Source organism: Diabrotica virgifera, chromosome 10 (genome assembly GCF_917563875.1).
Source record: "Diabrotica virgifera virgifera chromosome 10, PGI_DIABVI_V3a".
NCBI classification, from domain to species: Eukaryota; Metazoa; Arthropoda; class Insecta; order Coleoptera; family Chrysomelidae; genus Diabrotica; species Diabrotica virgifera.
The window spans coordinates 34,355,023-34,380,767 of NC_065452.1; the positions used below are offsets into that span (position 1 = coordinate 34,355,023).

At 37.7% G+C, this 25,745-nt stretch overlaps 1 protein-coding gene across 1 annotated transcript in view; it reads left to right on the top strand.

The window, feature by feature from the left end:
- The window catches only part of LOC126878468 (cubilin-like), a 447,168-nt gene that overhangs the window by 365,918 nt on the left and 55,505 nt on the right, over positions 1-25,745 (top strand). The window contains exons 46-50 of the mRNA XM_050641213.1: positions 7,099-7,286; positions 7,342-7,482; positions 20,530-20,701; positions 24,054-24,248; positions 24,375-24,519. Of these exons, the coding sequence (XP_050497170.1) occupies positions 7,099-7,286; positions 7,342-7,482; positions 20,530-20,701; positions 24,054-24,248; positions 24,375-24,519 (841 nt within the window). The remainder of the gene's footprint in view (positions 1-7,098; positions 7,287-7,341; positions 7,483-20,529; positions 20,702-24,053; positions 24,249-24,374; positions 24,520-25,745) is intronic.

The window sequence follows — 25,745 nt, forward strand, 5'->3', positions numbered from 1 at the left end:
CTAAAATATATAAAGATGGAAGGGTTAAAATTCCGTGATCTTTGAAGTAGTTTCTGCAATGTGTTGTTCTTCTGAGGCCAAACAGATACCTTATTGCTCTTTTTTTGTAATTTAAAAATAACATCTAATTGGGCAGCTGTACTAGAACCTCAGAAAGGAAGACCATATCGAAGATGAGACTCGAACAAGGAAAAATATGTTAGTTTAGAAGATGCTAAACTTTTTTTTTTTTTTTTTTTTTTTTCATCACTAGGTGGGGAATCTGCAAACAGACGACGGAGGTAAACATTTCCGACAGTGCTGGGTTCCTGAGCTGAAACCTCATCAGTGTCACGTCGACCAGTTTGGCCCTAAATCGGACCTCCCTGCCCTCCGTAACTCCGATGTGGCCGGGACCAGCTAAACCCCACCCCTCTCATACTAGGGCATCAGGTTGGAATCGCCCGTTAAGGCATGACTTCTCCCTGATGTCCTTCTTTTACCCGATTCTCAATCACTCGTCATCACGCATTAGCTTCCGTCTCTCGCACTCATCCGACCACTACGTCCTTCAATCATATGCTGTCAACCTCTTATTCTTACTACCTATGCGGGCCCAGCTCTGCCTCCTCGATACCTGCCAGAACTGCGTCTAGCTCCCGCGCTTCCTTCTCTTTTATCGACAAAACCTTTCTCACATAATTGTGGATTTTGTCCCACCATCGCTCATCAATCACCATTTTCTCTACCATCTCTCTCACAGACGCAAACACTCTTTCCAGCTCATTCCTTTCCCTTGCCCATCTGACACACTCCAGAAGGGTATGTGACACAGTGTCCGAAGTCCCACAGTACAAGCAATTGTCCGATTCGGTCTTTTTGAATCTGTGTAAGTAGCTACGGAAGCTCCCATGTCCTGTGAGCACCTGCGTCAGATAATAGTCTAGGCGCCTGTGCCCGCAGTCCAGCCAGCCTCGCAGATTCGGTATCAGTGACTTCGTCCACTGCGCCACATGCTCCGTTACATCCCACTCGGCCTGCCACATCTCAATAGATGTGGCCCTCTCCTCACTTCTAACGTTCTCCCCTTGTAGTTCTCTATTTCTCTGCTGGAACATTCTATCTCTCTCACTCACCAACACATGTAAGGGAACACAGCCGGTGATCACCCACAGGGCAGCAGCAGACACAGTCCTGTAAGCACTTGCCACCCGCAGCAAACTAGTTCTGTCCGCGCGTACCAAAAGCCTCTTGTATGCCTGTATTTCCACAGCGGCACTCCAGACTGGTGCCGCGTAGAGGATGACAGATTGAACAACACCGTGTAGAACCCTCCTCCTTTCGGATTTAGGTCCCCCGATGTTAGGCATTATCCTCCCCAGCGCAGCCGCTCTTTCCGCTGCCTTCCGGGTCACCTCCCGGACGTGCTCTCCCCAACCACCATTCGTATGTAAGACCACTCCCAAGTACTTGACGTACTTCTTAGGAGTGATCCGCACGCCCGCACAGTCAAACACCATTCCATCTCTCTTTCTCGGGCCTTTAAGGATTACCGCCTCCGTCTTCTCCGCCGCGAGACTCAAACCATGGTCATTCATCCAGTCCTGAATCAACACACTTGCATGCCATACCCGGAACAGGAGTTCCTCCCTATACCGCGCTACTGCCAGCACCGCGAGATCATCCGCGAATGCAAAGGGGGTTACCCCCTCTCCGAACTCGCAGTGAATGACACCGTCGTATGCCAAGTTCCATAGCAACGGGCCAAGGACGGACCCCTGGGGCACCCCAGCCGTAACGTCTACAACCACGCCTCTCTCTACCATAATTTTCCTTTCGGACAGATAGTCCGACACGATATTCATCAAATATGCGGGACAGTTCCTCGCCGCCAGAGGACCTAGCACAGAGGACCACTGCAATGAATTAAAAGCGTTTCGAACGTCGAAGAGGAGCAGAACCGCCCACCTGTTGCGATCTCCCCTCCCCTCAACAGCCCGAAACACCTCCATCACCGCATCTACCGTGCTCTTACCCTTACAAAATCCGTACTGCCTTGGGGACAATCCCCCGGATCTCTCTATCACCCCTTCGATTCTCTTACGCAACATCCTCTCGTACAGCTTGTTTATACTGGAAAGAAGACAAATAGGCCGATACTTTCCGGCACCTTTCGGCAGGAGTACGAGCCTAGAGATCTTCCAAGACTCGGGAAACACCTGTGCCTCAAGCAGGGCATTTATGTGGCCCAAAAGCCACGCAGGCTCCAATCGCTCCAGACACTTAATCGCCTCTGGCGGTATTCCGTCTAGACCGGGAGCCTTGCGCGACTTGAGGGACTCCGCCGCCTCAGCGAGCTCCTCAGGGGAGAAGGGTACACCCCGCTGCGCATTCACGTCCCTCCGCACGCCATGCCAAATTCCGGGCGGGAATAACTCCCCGACAATCTTAAGTTTCTCGTCCAGCGGCATGTCGTACGGACGATACGCTTTAAAATGCTTCATTACGATTTTATACCCGTCCCCCCAGAGGTACTCATCCAATTTGCTACACAGATCACTCCAGTGCCTCTTCTTCTCGGCTCGGATCGTTCTATTCAAATCCTTCTTCCGAGCTTTATACTCTCTCTCTTTATCTCTCGCTACTTCTTCCTGTCTTCTACTCCTCGCTCTTGTCATTTGCCGGCGTAGCGTGATGCACTCTCTTCTCAGTATTGCAATTTCATCATTCCACCAGTAAGGCATTCTGCTGGCGTGCACATTGCTCGTTCTACTATCACTCAGCGCGGCTTTCATAGCTCGTTCAAGACATTCCACCGTAGGTGGTTGGTCCCGGACGCATTGCACCTCCCACTGCACTCTCTCTTCATATACGTCCCAGTTTATCTGACGGCTTCCTTGAATACCCGTCTCGCGCGCGGAGGACCTTCTTGTGGGAATTCCTGCCCCGCCTATCGCGAAGCCGATAAACCTGTGGTTGGTCCCAGTGTAGTCCGGTAACACAGCCCAATCTTTCACGCATCGCGCTGTCGCCTGCGTAGCGCAGGTGACGTCGATATATGTTCCAGACTCACCTCTCACAAACGTAGGCTCCAGGCCTGTATTTAGCACAACCAGGTCAAGAGCACCCACATACTCCATCATCACTTGCCCTCTGGTGTCGGTGATCGGCGAACCCCAAGCCGCGGATTTCGCGTTAAAGTCGCCGAGCACTACACATCCGTTACTACTCTCTTTCCTCACCTCCTCCATTATTTCATTCATTTTCCATTCGAACTCATTCACTGGTATATTTGGAGAGATATAGCAGCAAACGAGACTCACTCTCTCCAGCCTTACGCACAGGAAGCCCATATGGGCTTCGATCTCTCTCACTCTTAACTTTGAATTCCGGATCCATACAGCGACGCGACCCGAGTCGTCCACATACCAGCCACGATTCCTGACCAATGTAGGGTTTGGTTCCGACGCCACGAGAATGTCAAACATTCCCTCAGCGGCGGAAGCAATGGCTAGATCGTGTGCCAATCTTGCCGTACCCACGTTGGTCTGGAGAACCCTCAACTCAGGATAACGATTTTTATTCGCCATTTCAGACAAAGAGCTCACATCTACCGCACTGCGTTCGCAGACCTACGCCTGGCCTCGTCAACCAAACGCCTGAACTTCGGGCACTCTCTACTCTGACCTCTATGACCTTCTACGTTACAGTTCGCGCACCACAATTTACTCTCATTGCATTGTGTGGCTATGTGACCCTCTTCTCCGCATCTCCAACAACCCTTATGCTCACTCTCTGCCTTACACTCCGCTCTTATGTGCCCAAATGCCTGGCATCTGTGGCATCTCGCGATAAAAACCCTTTCCTTTACTAGACAGGATATTATTCCCACCCTCAGTCTCTCCCTCCGAATCAGTCTCTCTGCTACGCAAAGTTCTACCTCTACCCTGGCAATTTTGCCACCGTGTGACGGTCGAATATCCTTCACCTCACATTCGCACTTTCTCCCTGCAAAGTCCTCTATCGCGTTCATTACGTCTTCCTCCGTGGTTATCAAGTCCATGTCGATCAGGGAGATCATCTTTTTTGGCACTCCACCCTTCGCCACCGCTTTGGTAACACAGGTGTTGCCCGCGGAGACGATCCTCCTGACCTCCTCAGCCATCTCTCTTCCACCGTCCAATTCCAAAACCATGCCCTCATTTTTTGTTTTCCTCATTCGCTTTACCACTACATCTTTCCTCTCTCCCAGTCCCGTGCGAAGCCCTCGCACCATATCAGCAAAGGATTTATCCTTGGCCTTGCTTAGCACAACTACCCCGTTTTTGACAGCGGGTCTTCTCTCACTCTCTTTCTCTCCGAACAGGGTCACCGTCAAGCTCCTGCCTCTCACTGCCAACTCCGACAGCTTGCGGGCTACCTCCATCCCCAAGGCTGTCGGGGCCCACACATTTACACTGCTCCTTTCATCCTTCTCCATTTTTTCCGTCAACAATCTCATCGCTGACAGGAACTTGACAGCGTCCGGTTCCTCACCCTTGCCGAGGATGAGTTTGTGCGCGCGCCTTTCAGTAGACACTCGCTCACCCTCCTCGTTGTCGTGCTGGACCCTTACATATACCGTCCCCACGCCTGCGGTCTCGTTACCGGAAACAGGGGAGCTTGGCAGCTCTGGATAAAGCTCCTTGAGCTTCTCAATCACCCTCGCATCTCCAGCGTCACTCGTTATGGCCACGGCCACGTCGCTCCCAGATGAAAAGGGACTTCCTTCTTTCCGGATCGTCCTCCTGAACAAAGCCTCCGGCCAATCCTCGCTAATCACCGCCATTATATCTTCCGCACTCGCATTCGCTCCCTCGTTCATACTCTTCTCAATCCTTGCCACTCGTTGTTCCTCCGAAAACTCTTCCTCCAGGTTGGTCTGAATTCCAATATCGATACTCGTTGGAGCCATCGATGCAAACGTCTGTGTTCCCTCGCTTGTTGTACAGACGGAAGACTCCTTAGATTTCTTTTTTTTGTTTCCACACATCTCTGCTACCTCTCCTTCCATTTCCTTAAAAGACCGCTCCAGCCTGGTGAGCTGCCAATCTAAGCCCGCCACCTCAGTCTTGATTTCAACTTTGGTGTTGGGATTGACCTTAGTCAACCTCAGCACCTCAGTGATCGTCTCCTTTAGCTTTTGCAACTCTGTTCTCATCTTTTTGACACTCTCTAGTCGTTCTGGGGTTTGTCCTGGCCCTATGCCCGCCTCTCTCTTTCTTTTGCTGGTAGTTACCGGCGTCCCTTTCTGTTCTAGGTCCGTGTGGACCTCCGGCACTTCAGAAGAACTATTAGCCCCCTCACTCTTACTTATTTTTTCCGCCTCACTCTTGCTCTTTCTTGCCGCCTTTTCAGGGGTTCTGTCGGTCCTCATAGATCGGGAGAAAATTGAGAAAAATTCTCCTTCCACCGCAACTGTATTGTCATTATTTTTTACTTCCATTCTAATTCCCACGAGTCGGGCCGAACAACAGTCCAGCGGGGCCGTGCGCCCTTGCCGCGCTAAGGCTAAGTTACTTCGGGAGGTCGCCAGGTATCCCGAAGGGATCGTTTGTGATGCTCTAACCCTCACATCTTTCATACCTTTGGCACGATGCCTTCCACCGTGATAATGGGGATTATTTTATTGAGGTTTACTCCTCTAGGCTTTTTATCACGGTTGCCTCCGGACGCAGTAGCAGTCTGTATTCACAGGCTACTTGGAATTTCCGCGTTACTGCTGCCTCCCCTGTAGCGCGGGATTTGGAAAGGATTTGCGGTGGGAAAGGTGCTTAGGTGGGGTAAGACATGGCGGCTACTCACGATGGGTATGTCGAGAATGTCCTCGAAAAGAGGTTTGTGATCGGAGCCCGACGGAGGACCCCCTGCCCAGTGCGTGGGGTCCCTCCACCGGGCCCCGGCCAGAAACTCTTGGGGGTGGGCGAGATTAAATTTATGGGTAAGGGTAGCCGCAAGGAAGTTGGAAGGAAATGTATAAGTGCTGAAGGCGAAGGTGCCGCAACTGCTCGCCCCAGTTGCGGCACCTTTTAGCGTCCAGCGGCGGTGTCCGGCGACCACCCGGTGCACAGTCGCTGGACGCTGGGACCGTGTTTGGTTTCACTGGTCGTGCTCCCCTCACAATTTCAGGGACCAAGACCACTTACTCGGCCCTCTCACCGGCGTCGAGGAAAAAATTACAGTCCCAGAGAGGGAGAAGATGCTAAACTGAGTTCTTTCGAAACAGATCTTATAGCATAGCAGGCTGAGGCGAGTTTCTTACTTAACAAATCGATATGAAGGGACCATTAATTTGAGGTTGCTGTCTAAAAAAAAATACCAAGAAATTTTACAGAATCAACGGTAGAGATCTGGCTGTTATTAACAAGCAGAGGTTGAAGAGCACTTTTATAGGATAATGCTACTGTCTTATCCACGTTAAAAGAGAGTAAATTAGTCAGACCAGGTTTTTATCGTAAGCAAATCAGAAGTTATAGTTGCATGAAGAGATGCAATAGTTGAGTTGCTCCAAGTGATACTGGTATCATCAGCAAAAAGAAAAAATTTTCCATCGATTTATTGTCCCATTCCCATTATTGTCATTTATAAAGATGAAGAACAGTAGAGGACCCAATACTGAAACTTGTGGTACTCCACATACAATGTTTCTGAGACTAGAGTCAGTATCATTTGCTCTAACTAGTTGTTTCCTATTATTCAAGTAAGATTGGAACCAATTCAAAGAAATACCTCGAATTCCATAGAAATTTAGTTTTTTAATCAAAATGCCTTATTAAGTTCCTTATTATATTCTACTGAATTTCAATCCATGCAGCTTCTGTCTTTAATTTATTATTTTTCAGTCTCGGTATCGTATGGGATTTTTTATCGCAGTGATAATATTAGTTTTTATCGTTTCTTCCAAGTCATTTATGTCATTTTCTTTTAATTGTTCCATTGATTTTATGTTAGATTTAAGATGGTTCTGGTAATTGGTACTATTTTGCATAAGTTCTTTAGTAGTTAGGGTTCTTTTTTGCAAAATTGGTTTATTTCTTTGTTTTTTTTTTAATTTTACTAATAGAATATAAATACTTTCAGGTTGTGGAGGCGTTTTTCATGATCTAAAACGTACAATTAGGACACCAAATTATGGCGTTGGCGACTATCCACATAAAGCAGAATGCTTGTGGATTATTGAGTCGGAACCTGGATATCACATCAAATTGAATTTCGTTGAAAGATTCTTTATAGAACAAAGTACAAATTGTACAAAGGACTACGTCGAGGTAGGTATACTATTAGAATTTGTGTATTTAATACTTACATTATTTGTTTTCTTAGATTTGGAGTTGGGATTTGGACCACTGGACCTCTTTAGGACGAAAATGTGGCAGAGACACTCCAACATCGTTACAATCCAAGGGAGAAAGAATGAAAATTTTGTTCAGAAGCAACGAGGAAACAGCTGGAGCTGGATTTAAGGTAAGATAAAATCTTATTGAATCGTTAAAACTGTTTTATATGTGCTATTCAAAAGATACTTAAATGAGGAAGAAATTCCGAAGAGTTGGAAAGAAGCATGGATTACTCCAATTCATAAAAGAGATCCAAAAGATATATACGGAAGCTACAGGTGTATCTCGGTAACTACTACCTTTAGCAGGCTGTTTGCTAAAATCTTAAAAAAATTATTGAGAAAGCATACGAAACTCCTGAAATTGAACAGCAAGCAGAATTTAGAGCTAAAATATCTTGCCTAGACCCACATATTTACCCTAACATAACATAAAATACAGTTGCAGGAAGCCAGGAAATACATATTTTGTTTGTGGATATCACAAAAGCGTATGACACGATTTTCGGTGAGAAATTTGTGACAGTCTCTTGGATTATCTTTGTTAAATAGCACAATCATCGTCGCAGTCAAACAATCATACAATGTAGCAACATAAAAAGTCAAACTAAACAAAACCTTATCAGAAGAATTTTCAGTAACAAAAGGGTTACGACAAGGATGCTGCCTCACAGGATGGTTGATCACAAGTTGAACCACCACAGAAATACAATAATAATAATAATTTATTTCCTTTTTGACAAATACAATTTGTATAGGATCAGGATCATATATTACCAGGGTATCAACCCTTTAAATGGTATTAAAATCTGTTATATTAGCATACAGAGCCTATTTTACTTCAAATCAGGCCCGAGGCACTACATAATTTTCGGACCCCTAACAAAAATTTAATAGTAATAATAATAAATTTTTAAATGTATTAATTATTTAATAGAAATATAGTTGCACCAGAAATTTAAATTTTTATTAACAATAAACACAATTTATATTTTTAACATTGTTGAATTGTTTAAAGTGCAAAAACTACCGTGGAATATCTCTATAGGTACTTACCTAGGTACTTACCTATTATTATAAAGTCCTCACGTAAGTATATTATAAACCAGCGGCTCCAACCACAAGTAGAAAATATTAATTGGAGAGTATCAGACGGGCTGCAGACGGGGAAGATCGACAATGGATCAAATATTTACAGTCAAGCAGGTCTTGAGCAAATCATGGGACACGGCATTCATGTTCACAACATGTTTGTAGACTTCAAACAGGCATACGACTTAGTTAAAAGGAACAGACTATACCAGCGTTTCCCAAATAGTGGGTCGCGACCCGGTACCGGGCCACGAAAGCAAAATGCCGGGTCGCCTGGCTTTGACGAATACGTTTTTTTTATAAATAAAAAGAGAGAATTAATAGCTACCATAAAGAATATGTTTTTGAATTTTCTCAGAACGCTCAATCTGAAAACCTTGTACTGGCTTCTTATGAAATATCAAAATTAATTGCTGAAACAGGTTATCTACACACAATTGACAAGAAATTAATAGTTCTAGCAATGAAAATAGCAGCATCTCGGATAATATGTGATGAAAAGCAGGAAAAGCAAGAAGTGAATTCGCTGGCTCTATCAAATAACACATTAAAGCGTAGGATTGTGGAGATGGCAGATAATATTGAAGAAACTATTATATGTTACTTAAAGGACTATAACTATTTTTCCTTGCAACTCGATGAAAGTACAGACACATCAGATAATGCTAATCTAATATGTTTTGTAAGAGACGATTTTGAAAATACTATTCACGAAGAATTTCTATTTTGTAAATCTTTGTCAACAAGAACAACAGCTGAAGAAATATTTAATCTAATTGCTAGAGTTACATTAGTGATAATGGAATTGAATAGAATAAATGTGTGGGACTTAGTAGCTATGGATCACGAACAATGGCAGGCACTCATACTGTACTTTTTCCGGGGATCAAAGCCTTAGCACCAGAATGTATTTGGGTGCATTTAGCATCCACAGAGAGGTATTGACTGTCAAAAAAATGCCACTGATTTTATTAACCGAATCTATGAAGAAGAGTGTAAATTTTTTAAACTTCATAAAATCTCGCCCACTGAACTCACAAAGTATTCTCTGCTTTGTGCAGAGAAATGGGAAGTGAACATGAAGATCTTAATTTGCACTACGAAGTGCGTTGACTATCAAAAGGGAATGTTTTAGAAAGACCTATTGAATTGAAGGAAGAAATTTCAATATTCTTAGAAGCACATCCACCAACGGCTAGGAATGCAATATTTCAATTTAAAGACAGTTTTCATGATGTCAATTGGTTAATCAAGGCAGCCTACCTTTGTGATATTTTTGACTTCTTGAACAATTTAAATATGACATTACAAGGTAGCAATGTAACTGTATTTAAAGTACAAGAGAAGGTGGAAGCTGCAACAAAAAACTTAATTTGTAGACACGTCGCGCGGAAGCAGGAAATTACAAAGCTTTTGCAAAGCTAACAGAACTAAAAAAAAATAATATCGTAAATTCATTGTCGGATGAAATTTCAGCGGCTTTCAAGAAACATCTGCTAGGACTGGAGGTCCTGCAAGAGGCAAATCTGAAGGAATACTTTCCCCCATCCACAGCAACAAAGTGTGAATAAGGTATCCATTTACAATGCGACTCATCCGTAGAAAAAAGTCTTATCTGCAAGATGCATAGTTCTCAGCAGAGCGTTTTAAAGACATAAAACGTATTTATATCCTAAACTCATAAACTTAAAGTACTGAATTTCGGATATGTTTTTACGCAGATGGGTTCATTTCTATTACCTATTACACATATTTTTTATGTTTATTATTTCGTATAATAGTGGGTCTGATCTTAACATGCGACGTTTTAAGGCGGAATCACGAATGTCATTAGTGAATATACAACATTATTTTACGGAAACTTTAAAAGAATACTTCGTCTTATATGTATTTAGTACATTTTTGTCCGGAATTACGTATTTCGTTTTGGTCATATGTGAGTATATGTCCTATAATTTGACAAATTTTCTGTAGATGATTTCTTGATTTATACGGACTAGATAATACGTATTCACTATTTTACCGAATTAAGTTACTTAAGTTAATTGAATTCCATTAAAACCAAAATTTTAGTATTTTTCCCAATTATTATTATTATTCATAATAATTATTATTCAAAATTGTCCTTAATTAGGTAAACCCTTAATTAGTAAACCCTCACGTAAACAAAACTAAACATATAAAAAATAAAACAACAGCATTTACTTAACTACTAAATTAATGATAAGAAAATCAATCTGAATCTGCAGATTTGTTAATATCATTAATATTGTGATGTGGCAATGAATTAAAAAAAGTATAATAATCTCTTGGAATAACACCAGATTGACACATACCAATCAAATCTTTATATTTATCAATGGATATTTTGATAGGCTCAGAATACAAAGTCTTCAGGTCGGTCTGTAACGAATTTCTTGTGTTACCGCGAAGAACCAAAGTATCGTAATCGCTTTGTGTCAATTAATACTTATTAAATAATTTATTCGGATCATTACAGTTTGCATGAACCTCTTTTATAGTATTCTACACTATCTTGACGCCTTTGATATTTTTAAGCCAAATTTTATCATTGATATGGGATTTGAAATAAAAAAAAATTTCCTGTTTCACATTTCGAACTTCGTAGGGTTCTCCTTCAATTTTTGACCATTTCACTAACAGACGCCATTCATCCGGAGTGTATATATCATTTTTGTTTCAGAGGCACGCTCAATTACAGAGTGAACACTATCACCTTCATTTTGAGTGTGCTCTTTTTCCAAAAAACGATGTGTAATGGAAATATTGAATTTTTTTGCAGCGTAAACGTACAATAAAAAGACAATTCTATTGCGATTTTGGCCAGCGCAATTGTCTGACCAAAAACGGAATCCCACATGTAGCATGTGGACTTTTTCTTTCCCATATCGAAAACAGTAAAATTTAAACAAGACAGCTTCCGTTTATTGCAATAGATACTGACATTTCCATGTGGGCAAGTCAGCACCTTCTCGAAATCGAATACAGCTGTTAAAATTTTCCCTTCTGACTCTATCGCTTCTTCTTTATCTTGGCTTTTTAAATGCCTGGCAACCTTTTTATTATCTTGGTGCTTGTCAAATTTATTCTTCTCTTCTTCTGTTGGAACTTTCTTTTGATGGAAAATATGGCATTCATCGCACTGGTCTTTTTTTGGTATGTGAAATGATAAATTGAAATGTGAATTAACAATATCACGATATTGTTGCCCTTTTGAAGCTTTACATGTATATTTTACACCATCAAACCATTCCAGATAAAGTTTGTGCATCTTAGCAATACTTAAATCTCCATTTAGGTACAGTTTTTTTGCTGTTCTTACGTATGTAGTGCGATTCAACGGGAACGAACGATTTCACCTGATCGCATACACTTTGCACCATAGCATCAGTTAGAACCGTTTTATGATTGTCGTGGCGGCCTCGTTTATTCTCTTCTATAGAAGAAGTTCCGTCGAACTTTTTAGATGCAGTGTTCAAAATTATTGTACTCACTGCAAGTGTGTTGACAAACATTGTTTGGCATACTGGAACCGTGTCGCAATGTGATACGTTTGAGTCAGTGATCAGAGGTAGGAAGTATTTATAAGTATGTATATTTGCGGTTGTTTGGAGTAGCTTGGTTAAGGCACATTTTCTTATCAAGTTTTTGAGAGAACTTAACGATAAAGTGCCATTGCTTTGCTCTATCACGTAGTTGCCAAAATTTTGAGAAGCAATCTACCCTCTGTTGATAAGAAATATTATCAAAACATTTGTAGCGGTATTTGCATGGTAGTCCTAATGTTTTTTCGTCCTTAGGTAGTCCACCTTTACTCATATACTTCTGTCCCAAGTTTTTCAGACACTTTCTTTTAACATCAGACCACTATTTCTGTCGCCTCGGTCGTTTTTTAGTTGTTTTAGGTGTTGCGTGAAGAACATAATATTGTTTTTCGTGATCTGCACAAAACGACGTAATTTTCATGCCGTCGTCACAAACGGCATGAAAATTAAGAGGTGATGACATTGGTGTTAAACTACGGCCACGGTCTGTACAAGTGGAAGTAAGTGTAATGTTAGAACATTCCAATTCGTCGATTTCTATCGTCAGAGAATGTCTAAAACTCTGGGAAGCCTCAAGAGCAACGGGAGTCAAAGGATTACTTTCATCTTCCAGAGCATTATATTCCACAATATTCTCTTCCCTTAAGACATTTTCAACTATTCCCTATAGTTCTGAATCATTTTCTTCCGCACCAGGAGTTACAGGTAATAATTCCTCATATTCTTGTATATCTTCTGTAACTAAAAAGAAAAAACATCATACCTATGAAATAATCATAAAATTATAATTTGGTCAGTGTGGTAGCAGTTAATTACATTTATTTATCTATCCAATATTTAATAAGCAAGCATTTTCTTTAAATTTGGAATATTTTGAAGCGAAAAACGTCTTAACTTATTTCATCTCCGAGTAAAAAAGTCCGGATGTTACATAGAACTAATAATTTACTTAGAACTTTCAGTGAAAAATGTCCTATGTAAATATGAATCATTTAATATTTTATCACAATCTATAGAAAAATGTTCTATCTTTTGATATGCTTCAACATTTTGCATAGAACGTTAATCTTGTAAAAAGCAAATAATAACGTTTTAGTTAAAATATAAAAAAAGATATATAAAAAAAATAGAAAAAAAAAATATAATAATTAAAAAAATATAAAAAAATATGTAGATAAAAATGAATGACGAACTTGGACAGTCCATAGTAAAATAGCTTTCGAATGAAGTAGAGGGCTAAAGAAGAATGTTGCAGTTTTTGCTGTGGAACTCTGAGAACATCATTTGGAAAAAAATTAATAAAAATATATATATATAAAAAATTATTAAAAAAAAAATACAAAAATAATTATTTATTAGTAAAATTGTTTATTATATTAGTATTAGTTTTAGGATAAGATACGAAAAAATGACTAATAAAATAAAAAATAGTAAAATTGGCGAATGGATTTAGTGTCCGCAGTCATATAAACCCAAACAAACAACAACAACTACGGAACAGAATTTTTAGTATTTTAATGCATGCAAAGATTATTATCACAACTATATCGAATAACGTCCTATGTGGATATAGTTCAACAAAAAACTAATTTTTGAAAAACACTATTATAATTATCCTCTTTCTGTTTTTTTTTATTTAAATGTTAATGTTTGGCTTTCAATAGATTATTTAGTACAAACACTTAATATCAGTCATATTTGTTCTTTTAGTAATCGGCGAAATATTTAAAGTTTGGGCACAAGACTCGGGCAAAACTATGTTTTCGATTAGCATATTTAAGTATTCTACGTGATCGTGACATTTTACACAATGATAGATATTATTATTCACTATTATCAGTTTATATTCACTTCTATAACATTAAAGAATTATTGTGGACTAGAACTCAGTTAAACACAACCACTCTCCAAGCAAAAACGTCTGAAATGAGAATCAGACGGAGCGCGCGCTTACCTCTATTCCTCAGCACGACGTCTTATGTTCACTAAGTTCCTTTTACTTCGTAGTGAACAAGACATGGGACGTTATTCGATTTTATATCTTGCAATCCAAATGGAATAGAAAAATTTTAAAAACACAGTTAGATAGAGCCTGCATTGCTGATTTATTTAAACTATTTACCTAATTTTTGTTCTATTATCACATCAGACTCTATTCTACGGACAAGTCGAATGGACGTATGTTGAGTCAGTAATTGAACTATCGTGTGATAAAGCACTCAAAGACATATTAGAAAAAATACCATTAATAGATTTTTGGCTGCTTTGCCGCCAGGAGTAGGTACCCAGTTTTAGCAGAAAAAGCGATAACATTACTAATTCCTTTTGTTACGACCTATAAGTGTCAGATAGGGTTTTTAACAGTGCTTTTCCTTAAAAATAAATATTGGAACCATTTGGAAGTCGAACCGGAGCTGAGGATAAAATTAACATCTACTTCTCATTAATATCACAAACCATTATCATCAAACCATTGTGATTAATATTTGATTATTATTTTGTTATATTACATTTGTGTTTTGAGTGTTTGAGCAAATGATTCTTTATTAAAATATATAAAACTGTAATAAATATTTAATTATGTTTTCTTGTACACACACCAGGCTATGCAAAAAATTAGTGGGCCACGAAAGATAAGCACAGAAATAACCGGGCCACGGAAAAATAAGTTTGGGAAACGCTGGACTATACTATATGAACAGCTTATTTCAGAAAGGGACTCGAGTCATGTTAACTAACTTTCGAGATATGTATATGTCTGGATATAAACTGCTTTTCTGTAGTAAACGAAAAGTTCGCCATACGATTTGTCTATTATTATAATATATTTAACCTGGTTCCTTTCTACAATAAACTATACGTCTACCATCATAGTGAATGAATCCATTCTTAACAAAAAATACCAAAAGACTGACTTAGGTCCCTTTCTGAAATAAGCTGTTCATATATTGGCTGAATTGGCAATACCACACAAGCTAAATAGACTCATTAAAGCCACAATGTATGAAACTCAGGTATGTGTACGAGTACAAAACCACCGGACACACTTTTTCAAAGTTTCGCAGGGATTGAAGCAAGGAGATGGGCTGGCCCCAACATTGTTTAACCTGGCACTGGAGTATGCGGTTAGGCAAATACAAACTGGACGAGGAAACCTCCTGACCAACACAACCGTTTAACTGGTCTCTTATGCCGATGATATTAATATTATGAGTAGAACATGAACAGGAGCACAGGAAACATACGCAGAGTTAAAAAAGCAAACGAAAAGGCCAGGTCTGGAAATTAACACAGAAAAAGACAAAAATATAGTCCCACACATTATATCTGAAGATGACATTGAAACGGTTGGAAAGTTTACATACCTGGGAGTAGAAATATGTATATGCCAACAGATCAGAAGATGCAGAAATACGAAAAATAATACCGCAGGCAAACAGAGCTTATTTAGTCCTCTCCAATATATTTCGGTCTAGAAGTGTCTACCGAAATACAAGGATGAGAATCTATAAAACCTTAATTCGACTAATAGCATGCTAAGGCGGTGAAGTATGGATCCTGAAAGAAACATCCAAAAACAAGCTCGACACATTCGAAAGGAAAGTACTGAGGAGAATACTGGGACCTGCGAGGGAAAACAGAATCTTCACAATTCGATACAACAACAAGCTTTATCAACTTTATAAGGAAACACCCCTGTTAGACTTCATTAGAATTCAAAGATTGCAATGGGCTGGACATGTGATAAGAATGGGAGAGGATAGGCTACCAAAAAAGCAATGAACGCTAGGATGCAGCGAAAGAGACAGGTTGGAAAGCTTAGAAAGTGCTGGGAAGACACAGTAACCAGCGATGCACAAGCATTTTTAGAAGTCCGTGTATGGATCAGAGCAGCCACAGATAAAAAAGTGTAGAGGCAAAAAATAAAGGAGGCCAAGGCTCAATTTGGGTTGTAGGGCCATAGAACAAGAAGAAGAATAACATAATGGGAGGACGAACTTCCTTTTTGCGCACTGTTTTGAGGTGTAAAATAAGATAATATGCTTTTTGTCCCTGCCGTTTCTGTTCTCTTAATTTTTGCTTTTTTCGTTTTTCAGTGTCACTTAAATAATAACGAAACGATTACTTAGATAAAGAAAATAAGTGTTTAAAGTAATTTAATAAAACGACTAATGATCTAATAAATATATTAGTTGAACTAACTTAAAAAGCACAGGACTGAAAACTAATACATACAAGCAAGCAATACCTTATCTTTGCATAAAACGGCATTAAACATCAAACTAAATATTAAAATTTTTAAAAGTGCATTTTAAATAAATATGACAATACGTGACGATAGCTCTTTTTAATCCTACCTCTTGTTATTCCTTCGGAGTGGTGTATAAATTTCGTTTATTGTTATTGGTGCCGACAAGGCAATCTATTATACCTACTCTTATTGCAGTTTTATGATGTTTATGGTTTAAGAATGGTTTATGGACTTATGGTTTATGAATATCACTCTAACCTAATTTGTTATCATTTCCTGTTCGTAAAATGAAATAATTTTGAAAATTTATTTTGTTTTTTCAATACAAAATTTCTTTTAGTGATGTTTTCGGGCCCCATTAAAATGCGGGCCCGAGACAGGGGCCTCATGGGCCTAATGGTAAAATAGGCCCTATTAGCATATTTGCTTAAAATTCCATGAAATGGATAACATTTATAAAGAATTAGGCATTTGGGCACAGCATGACTCCCCATCACGTGGGTTGCCAAACAGGTAGATATTCCTATACATGAAGACTGTTAAATGGGGCGACTACGAACTCCCCCACGCTATCCAGATTTTAATGGGTTCAGTTTTATAGTAGTATTAAAAGCGACTACGAACTGTCCCACGCTACCTAGGTACTTAGATAATATTTTTGTGAACATATATAGTTTTTATTTTATTTTATTGTATTCAAAAAGGAACCCAATTCCCAAAGCATGAGCGAAAATTTTAAATGATTAAATAATGAAACTGTAACAATATAATCAAATAAAGTTTATTTATAAATCTACATTAACTTATATACAATTACAAAAACTACAGTTAAACAATAAAAATGCTTAATTCTAATGTCTGATTAGTGATTAAAATAAGTAAGAGCGTAAGAGTGAACACTATATTTTAAATTTTAAAAGTTAGCTGCATAATAATTGCAAACTGACTTAATGAAGTCTAATTTAGTAATGTTTTGATTAACGTAATATTCATTTAGCCCATTTTCAATAAAATCAACTTTTCTTTTTGCCGTATTATCAAGTTTTTTTCGAATCTATGTGCAGTTCTAATTTTCACATATACTTGTGCTTGAAAATTTAACAAAATGTCTGTAAATTTAAATATGTCAGGATGTGATTTATAAAAACATTCGTTAAATTTCCAGTGAAATGATTCACATGCGTTTGTAGTAAATATAAGAGATGATGAATTTGAAGCCCACATGTAAGGTGGAAATGTTGAATCTTCCGTTAAATAATTATCAACTAGGTAATCTCAAAATTGCAAAACTCTGTCATCTTCTGGCATAATATTAAAAATTTCATCAGAAAAAAATCACCAACATCATTTGGATTTAAATAAGGAATGCCGAAAAACAATTTTAAATATTTTCCAATAACAGTTTGATTTTTATATTCCGAGAAAAAACCTAAATTTTGAATTTTTCGGTACCAATTTTGTGTTAAATGAAATTTGCAACAAAAAATAATAATGTCGGGCCACACTAACTTGGCTGCATTTTGAATTGCTATTTCAAAATCAGAAATTATTCGCTTCGGTTTGAAATTTAAATACAAATCTGTACATATTGTTATTGTAACGGTTACAAAGGTCATAGAATAACACCCCTTAAGAATCCACCCCTTAATAAACCCTCCCTTAAATCTCTGAGACTGAGCGACCGTGGCCTTGAATTTTGTTGTGTAACATCCCCTTATATGACATATCAACATCTTGTCAAATTTCAATTCCCTTTTCATGTTATGCAAATAACACCCTCTTTTTGGGGCATGTTACATAAATGCCGCCCACCGTTTAGGCTTTTATTTTCATTTCACGTTACAAAAATGGCGCGCAACGTGCCGGCTATCTTTTGTCTAACTCTTAATTAGCTTTTCTAACAGATTTCCTATTTATTTTTCAGTATTCGATACATTTTATTTGCGTTTATTTGATCGTAATCCTTGCGATCAGCTGTAGCTCTGACTGACCCATATTTTTACGCGGCAAGAGACCTTGAATCGTCCGCATAGCATAGCAGATCCTCGCTTCCAGCGATGCTCTGGCCGGCGAGAAGCAATCCTTTTTTGATTACGAGGGTACGACAAACAGTTGTTGAATTTTTGATTGCTATTTTCGCTATATTTTTACCCCGTTGCATTTGATATTTTGTGTTTATGATTGATTTGTGAAAATAAATACTATTATTTTCAAATTCTATTATTTTTTGTGTTGTAACTTATATACTCAGCTAAATGTCTTACGATCAAGAGAAAGGATATTAATTTATTGTTTGTGTTTATTTTACAATGTATTGTAAAAAATGTTTTTTTTGCGTTAAAGTAACGAAGAAAACTGTAAAATTTTTGTATTTGATCTAATAGAAACATTCAGCAAATTTTTATTTTTAGACAGTAACTTTTTTTGTCTAAAATGACATATATTCAATTTAATTTTCATTTTTTTGTAGTTAATATTTTTAATTGCGACTTTAGCTTAATTTTGAATAACGATTTTTAAATATTTTCATATCATTTAACAGATTAACTATTAGGTAAAGCCTATATATTTTGTTTTGCCATTTTGTTTTCGTATTTTTGGAATCTGTTGAGATGTTCGACGGATTAATAATCTGTTAGGTTTGATAACTATTTTTTTTGAGTTATTTTGTGTTACGGTCCGAACTATTTTTTATTTTTTTACTTTGTAAAAACAGTCTTACAGTCTTTTAAGAGATTTTAGTTTCGATGGTAATTTCCATTAGGAATTTTCACGTTCGATAATTATTTTCCGATGGTGGGGTAGATTACTCTACACGTTCGGTCATTATCTTCCGATGGTGGATTTTTGAGAAAAATCTACACGTTCGGTATATTTCGTTTCGATGGTGGATTTTTGAGAAAGGTCTACACGTTCGAATTTTTGGTTCGATGCAAGTTTCGTTTGACGTTCTTAGCAATCGATTTTGTTTGAGTTGTAATTAGAACAAATTTTTGGGTGTAGCCCACAGCCTATGTTGTGTTTGTTAGTCAACTCACCTTATTGTTAGACCACCTTAATATTTTTGTACTACATTAGATTGACCCAGTAAGAACATATACTGTTCTTTATTTTATTTTACGTTTTTTTTTTGAAGTTTTGCCGACGGATGGTAGACATTTTTTTGCTTTTGGTTTGCTATTAATGTATCAAAAGTACTTTTGTACGATTGCTGTGATTTATTTGGTTACAAACAAAATACTAGAGGAACATAAAAACCATTTTGTAGCCATGTATAGTAAACATCTGACAAAAATATTTAGAACAGTACTGAAAAGTTCCATCTACATACAAAGAATCTACATTACACAAAAAGTAAAGATTTGTGAAACAACTAAAAATTGCGGAATTATTTTTCGTAGATAATAAAAAGTTTTCACCTGTATTTTTTTTAAATTTATGTTCACTAACACTTGTAGAACTTCTTCCTGTGACTTGGTTAATGATGGTGTGGATTTTCGTCTTACAGCATAGATATTTCTTCGAACGCAAGAAATGTCTTTCGTCGCCAGCGGTAAATTTCTGAAATTGTCCTTCCTCAATTCCTTGTGGACAATCTTTAAAGGTCTTTCACAAATATTCTCTACAGCTTTCCTCTTTGTAGAATTACTAAAAATTTGCCGGTCAACGTGGATATCTTGAGCATGATTATGCTCCACCGATGCTTTTTCAAGAATAACGTAATTTTCATCACTTTCCTTTGTGTACACTTTTTGTTGACACCATTTTTTGATGCATCGCCATCTAACTTTTCCATCTTTGGGGACATGGGCCTTTGAATATTTATATTCATTAATTAATAAAAGTTCTCCCCTTTGACTAAACATAGTCGTTGGAGTCGCCATTTAAAAGTCAAACACTAACGGACAAAGCCGGACACTATACCGTAATACTTGCAACTGAAGTGAATAACTGAAAATATTTATATTCTTACTTTCAACTATAATCAAATTTGGAATTTCCGGTCATTTAGACTTAATCCCCAACTTTCTCGGCGATGGGGCAGCAGGTACTTGGGATTAATGGGCCCAGGTAGCTCGTGGGCAGTTAGATAACGCCGGTTAAATGGCAACTGAGGTGGCAAACTGTTTAGTTGCCTTACCGGAGACCTAATGATGCATAGCAAATTGTAGTGTGCGAAACCGGTAGTCCTAGGTAATATTAATCTGATTGTGAGTTAGTTTGTTTTTATTTCTTTTACTTAAATTGTTTTATATCTGTTATAGGCTTCCTGGGAATGGTTATGTGGAGGAACATACCTTGCAGATAAAAAGACGCGCTATATTGTCAGCCCTGGCTACCCCATGCAGTACAAAAATAATCTAAAGTGTGAATATACCATAGAAACAAAATCTGAAGCAATTAATCTAAGATTCCTTGACTTCGTTTTAGAAACAGGTAAAGTAGGAAACTTATGACTACATTATAATTCGCAATGGTTGGCGGCACAGTACCCTAATTTATAGTTTTATACAGGGTGTCCAGAAACTCTACCGACAAACGAAGACAGGAGATTCCTCAGATAATTTTAAGATAATTTAACCCAATCCATCTAGTCCGAAAATGCTTCCTAAAGGAGCTAAAACTATTTGAAGATGGCGTCTGGTAATTAGTTTTTCTGAAATATCTCCAGAAAGCTTCTATTTAGAAAAAATTATTTGTCTTTTTTTTTTCTGAGAAAGAATTTTTGAGTCTAGATTCTTAAAATGTAAGGTATTTTAATACTAAAAGTACTCTTACTCTAAGTCGATAGGATACACCGTTTTCTAAAAAAAAAACGATTTGAAAATTTTTCGTTTTTTTTAATATCAAAAAAAAAAAATTAAAAAGAAACTATTTAGAAAAACGAAAACTGGTACGTTTATTTTTATTCCAGAGATGAATCGATTTCATTAATTGTGAATTTCTAGTACCGGTCATATGCATCCGTTTTGGGTAGGTCAACGGTTATTTTATCGCATAACTTTTTTGTCTTTAATTTTTAAGGATTGTTGACACTAGATTATTAAATTATGAGGCATTCTAGCACTAAAAGTTACTCTTGCTTTAACTTGGTAAAATACACCGTTTTTTTTTTAATTTTTAAATTTTTTTTCAAATTCAGGAAATCTAAAATTTTCAAATCGATTTTTCTAGAAAACGGTGTGTCCTACCCACTTAAAGCAAAAGTACCTTTTAGTACTAGAATACCTCACAATTTAATAATCCGGTTTCAAAAATGCTTAAAAGTTAAAGACGAAAAAGTTATGCTATAAAATAACCGTTGCCCCACCCAAAACGGACGCCTATGACTGGTACTAGAAATTCACAATGGATGGAATCCATTTATGTCTGGAAAATAAATATTTGTACCACTTTTAGTTTTTCTAACTAAAATAGTTCTGGAGGTATTTAAGAAAAACTAATTACAAGACGCCATCTTCAAAGAGCTCTAGCTCCCTTAGGAAGCATTTTTGGACTAGGTGAATTTGATTAGATTGTCTTAAAATTATCTGAGGAAACTCCTGTCTTCGTTTGTCGGTAGAGTTTCTGGACACCCTGTATATAAATAATATACGACAACAGCGATAAGTGCTGTCGCCACAATTATTTAATGTGTACTCCAAACTAATATTTCAGAAGGCACTATGGGAAAGAACTGAAGTTTTAAGGATTGGAGGGAGCATCATTAATAACATAAGATTTGCAGACGATACTGCAATTATGGTAGAGAATATAGACGATTTACAAATTCTTCTAGAAATCATTAACAGAGAAAGCAAAAAGATGGGACTAACTATGAATATAGATAAAACGAAATACATATATAATGATCTCGAAAACTCCTGTTGATAACATATATCTGACATTGGAGGGTAAACAGTTGGAGAGGATCGACAAGTATAAATACCTCGGAGTAATTATAAACTCACAGCTATATCAAGATGCGGAGATAAAGGTCAGAATAGCAATAGTTCGAAAAGGATTTATAAAATACAAGTCCAAGTTTACAAATAAGAAATTGAGTAATGACTATCAGATTGAGGTTCGTCGAATGTTATGTTTGGTCTCAACTACTATATATGGGGTAAAAGCTTGGATTCTAAAAGCCCAATCCGTAAAAAAATTGGATGCATTCGAAATGTGGCTATATAGGCGTATTCTGAAAATTTCTTGGACTGCAAAAGTTTCAAACGAAGAAGTGTTAAAACGAATTGGACATGACAGAAAGCTTATGAACACAATTAAAATAAGAAAAACATCGTATCTGGGTCACATACTTCGAAACGATAAATACTCTCTGCTACGCGTCATCATGCAAGGAAGAGTAGAGGGAAAAAAGGATTGGGAAGAAAGAAGAAATATTGGCTGAGGAATATCAGAGATTGAACTAACCTCAGTGTTGAATAGATATTTCATGTTGCAAAAGACAGGGTCTTACTGTATGGTGTGGAGGCCGGGAGGCTGGCAGAGACGCTCACGAAAAAACTAGAAGCATTCGAAATGCGGATGTACCGACGAATTCTTCGTATATCGTGGACCGAACATGTCACTAACATAGAGGTAATCCACAGAACTATTCAGAAGTGCCGCAAGCAAGATCAGAATTACCATGTTAATAGCCAATGTTCGCAACGGAGAGGGCACTTGAAGAAGAAAAGATAGAGAAGCGTTTAAAGAAGTGATCGCCAACCTTTGTTAGAAGACGGCACAATAAGAAGAAGAATATACGAAAAGCAATATTTACACCTCGTGTAACCAGATAAACGAGGTAAAGAGAATTTCATTTCGTCTATCTGTCATAAATATGTGTGATGTTAATGCCTTCTGGTCCCAATTAATTAAAACTCATATTTCTATTCAAATACATATATTTTCGGTTTACCATATCGATGATTAAATCATTATAACTTGTTTATAATCGCGACATATCCTAAACGTGAATACTTGCTAACTACAACAATAATCTTTCTCGCCCGAGTTAATGTTTATATACACCTTTAAATAATAACAAACATGACAATCCAATATTACTCGCGGTTATTGAATCCAAGAACAGATACTACATCGATTAATGACTTTGAATGAGTTTTAAACATATTTATACAGAATGTCCTATTTTATATTACATATCTGTGGCTAAAAGCCATGGAGTCATTCGCTAACTAGTGAAATCTGGATTTTATGGAAGCAACCTACTAACTTGACTTTGTTCCTTTTCTTTAAGGGCACTGATGACACCTGATATTTATTATAAAATATCTAAGAACGCCCGTCAACTATAAATAATTGTTACTTTCTACTATTATAAACAAAGTATAAAAATAATGTGTAAATAATATACCTCTTCCTCTTTTTTTTGTATAGACTTGACTCTGTTTTTTCAATGTGCCTCCAGTAAGTTGTCATTCCATCGTATTCGTGGTCTTCCCACTATTCGTCTTCCTATTGAGAAACCGTCTCTCGCTGTCTTTACTACTCTATTTGTTGGGCTTATGTGTACATCTAGCTTATGTGGTCATTCAATTCTACTCTTCTGTTTCTTACCCAGATATCTGTTCTCCACCATGTAAATAATATACGAAAAGGAATATTCACACCTTGTCTATCTCACCGTTGTGTGACACCTGTTTCGTCATTTTTAGCTCTTCAGACAGAACTTGCTGGACGGACGAGGTAAAGAGAATATCCTCTCGTATATCGGTGGTTAACCATTATTTTTAAGGAATTTATTATATTTGTATACAATTGTTTTGTTTCTTTGCTGTAGGTAGACCCGATTGTAAATTCGACAATCTTACTATAGCTGGTAAGACATTCCCAGGATCATATGTTTACACAAGAAACACATATTGTGGGGACAATTCGCCAGAATCGGTTAGGATGAGAGGAACAGTGATTCTGACATTTATGACAGATAGGTGGGTTACAAAGAGAGGGTTCAAACTAGAATACAAAGACGATAGTAAGTATATGAAAATGGTTGTAAACATTATTTTATAATGTGTTTTTTGATGTACGTTTTAAGTTAAAACGGTATAAAGTTTTATAAAGCAAAGTGTGATACTAATGGCAAATAATGTGTTTTTAGGTTGCGGCGAAACAATTACTGAAGAAACTGTTATAGAAAAGAAACCAACAAAGCAATTGGAAGGTGGATCATACCGCTATTATCAACCAAAAATTAAATGTATTTGGAATATAACTGCTCCAGCCAATCAAATTGTTGTCTTACAGTAAGTTTATTTATTTAGCGTATGGCTTACATCACAGAGTAGGTAATTATTTAGTTTTATGCATTATACAATACATCACAAACCGATGTCCAGTTTTTTTATATATTCGATTAACCCTTCGGTTGCCAATACAAAGTCTGTAGGGTCGCCTGTGTCTGCTCTGCGTGAGCAGTTCTGGGCTATGTGTCTGATCGTCTGTCTTGCAGCGCCGCAGTCACAAGAAGGCCAGGGAAGTTTACCCCATCTGTAGAGGGAGTCGACGCATCTTCCACAGTTTGTTCTAATTCGATTAAGGGCTGCCCAAATCTGACGGGGACGTTCAAATTCGTCAGGTTTGTCTATGATGTTCGGCAGACTATGGTAATGTGGATATGTTTTAATGTCCCAATCTTAACTCTTAGACAACTTAGAAGCAGTTTTCCTTTCAACAATTTCACAAACATCTCCGTATTCATGTTATTGTCGTTTGTTTTGCAGATTTTAATTTTGACGAACATTGACAATATGTATAATATAATATGTCTCTTTTCGTCAATATAGGTGTGTTTTATGATTTATTAGGCTCTGGATCCCGTGTACCAAAAAAAAGTTTATTAATAGTAAGATGAAAATGTGTTACTTAAGAGCTTAACGGTGTCTAATCGGACAAACTTTGGTGTACGGGAACACTGGAACAGGGGAAGTTTTAATTGTGGAACAGGTTACAGGTTTCGAACGTCAGACTACGAAAACGTCCCATGTATTTTGTCGGACAGAACTTCCAACTGCTATGTTAGCCTTTCATTAAACTCTCATGCAAAAATCAGACTGCTATTTACCACCAACATAATTCCTGTCATTTGACATATTCTACATGTCGGACTTATTAAAATGACCAACATATTTGTCGGACAAACATTTTTTCATATAATATACAGGGTGTTTCATTGGGAAACGGAAATACTTTAATGGTGAATAGAGGTCACCGAGGCGGTTCTAGATGTACTACATTTTTTGCCTTACTGGCTTTTATAACCGAGTTACAGGGTGTTTTATCGATTTTGCTCTTTTTTTCTAAGCCATAACTTTAGAAGCACCCTGTATATTTTTTTGATATTTAGTACACATATGTCTCATTCAATAATAACGACCGACATAATAATCACTGGAAAAATCTAGGTCCGGAATAACAAAAAATTATAAAGTAATTGTGACCTTAAAACAACACCCTGTATATTGAAATTTTG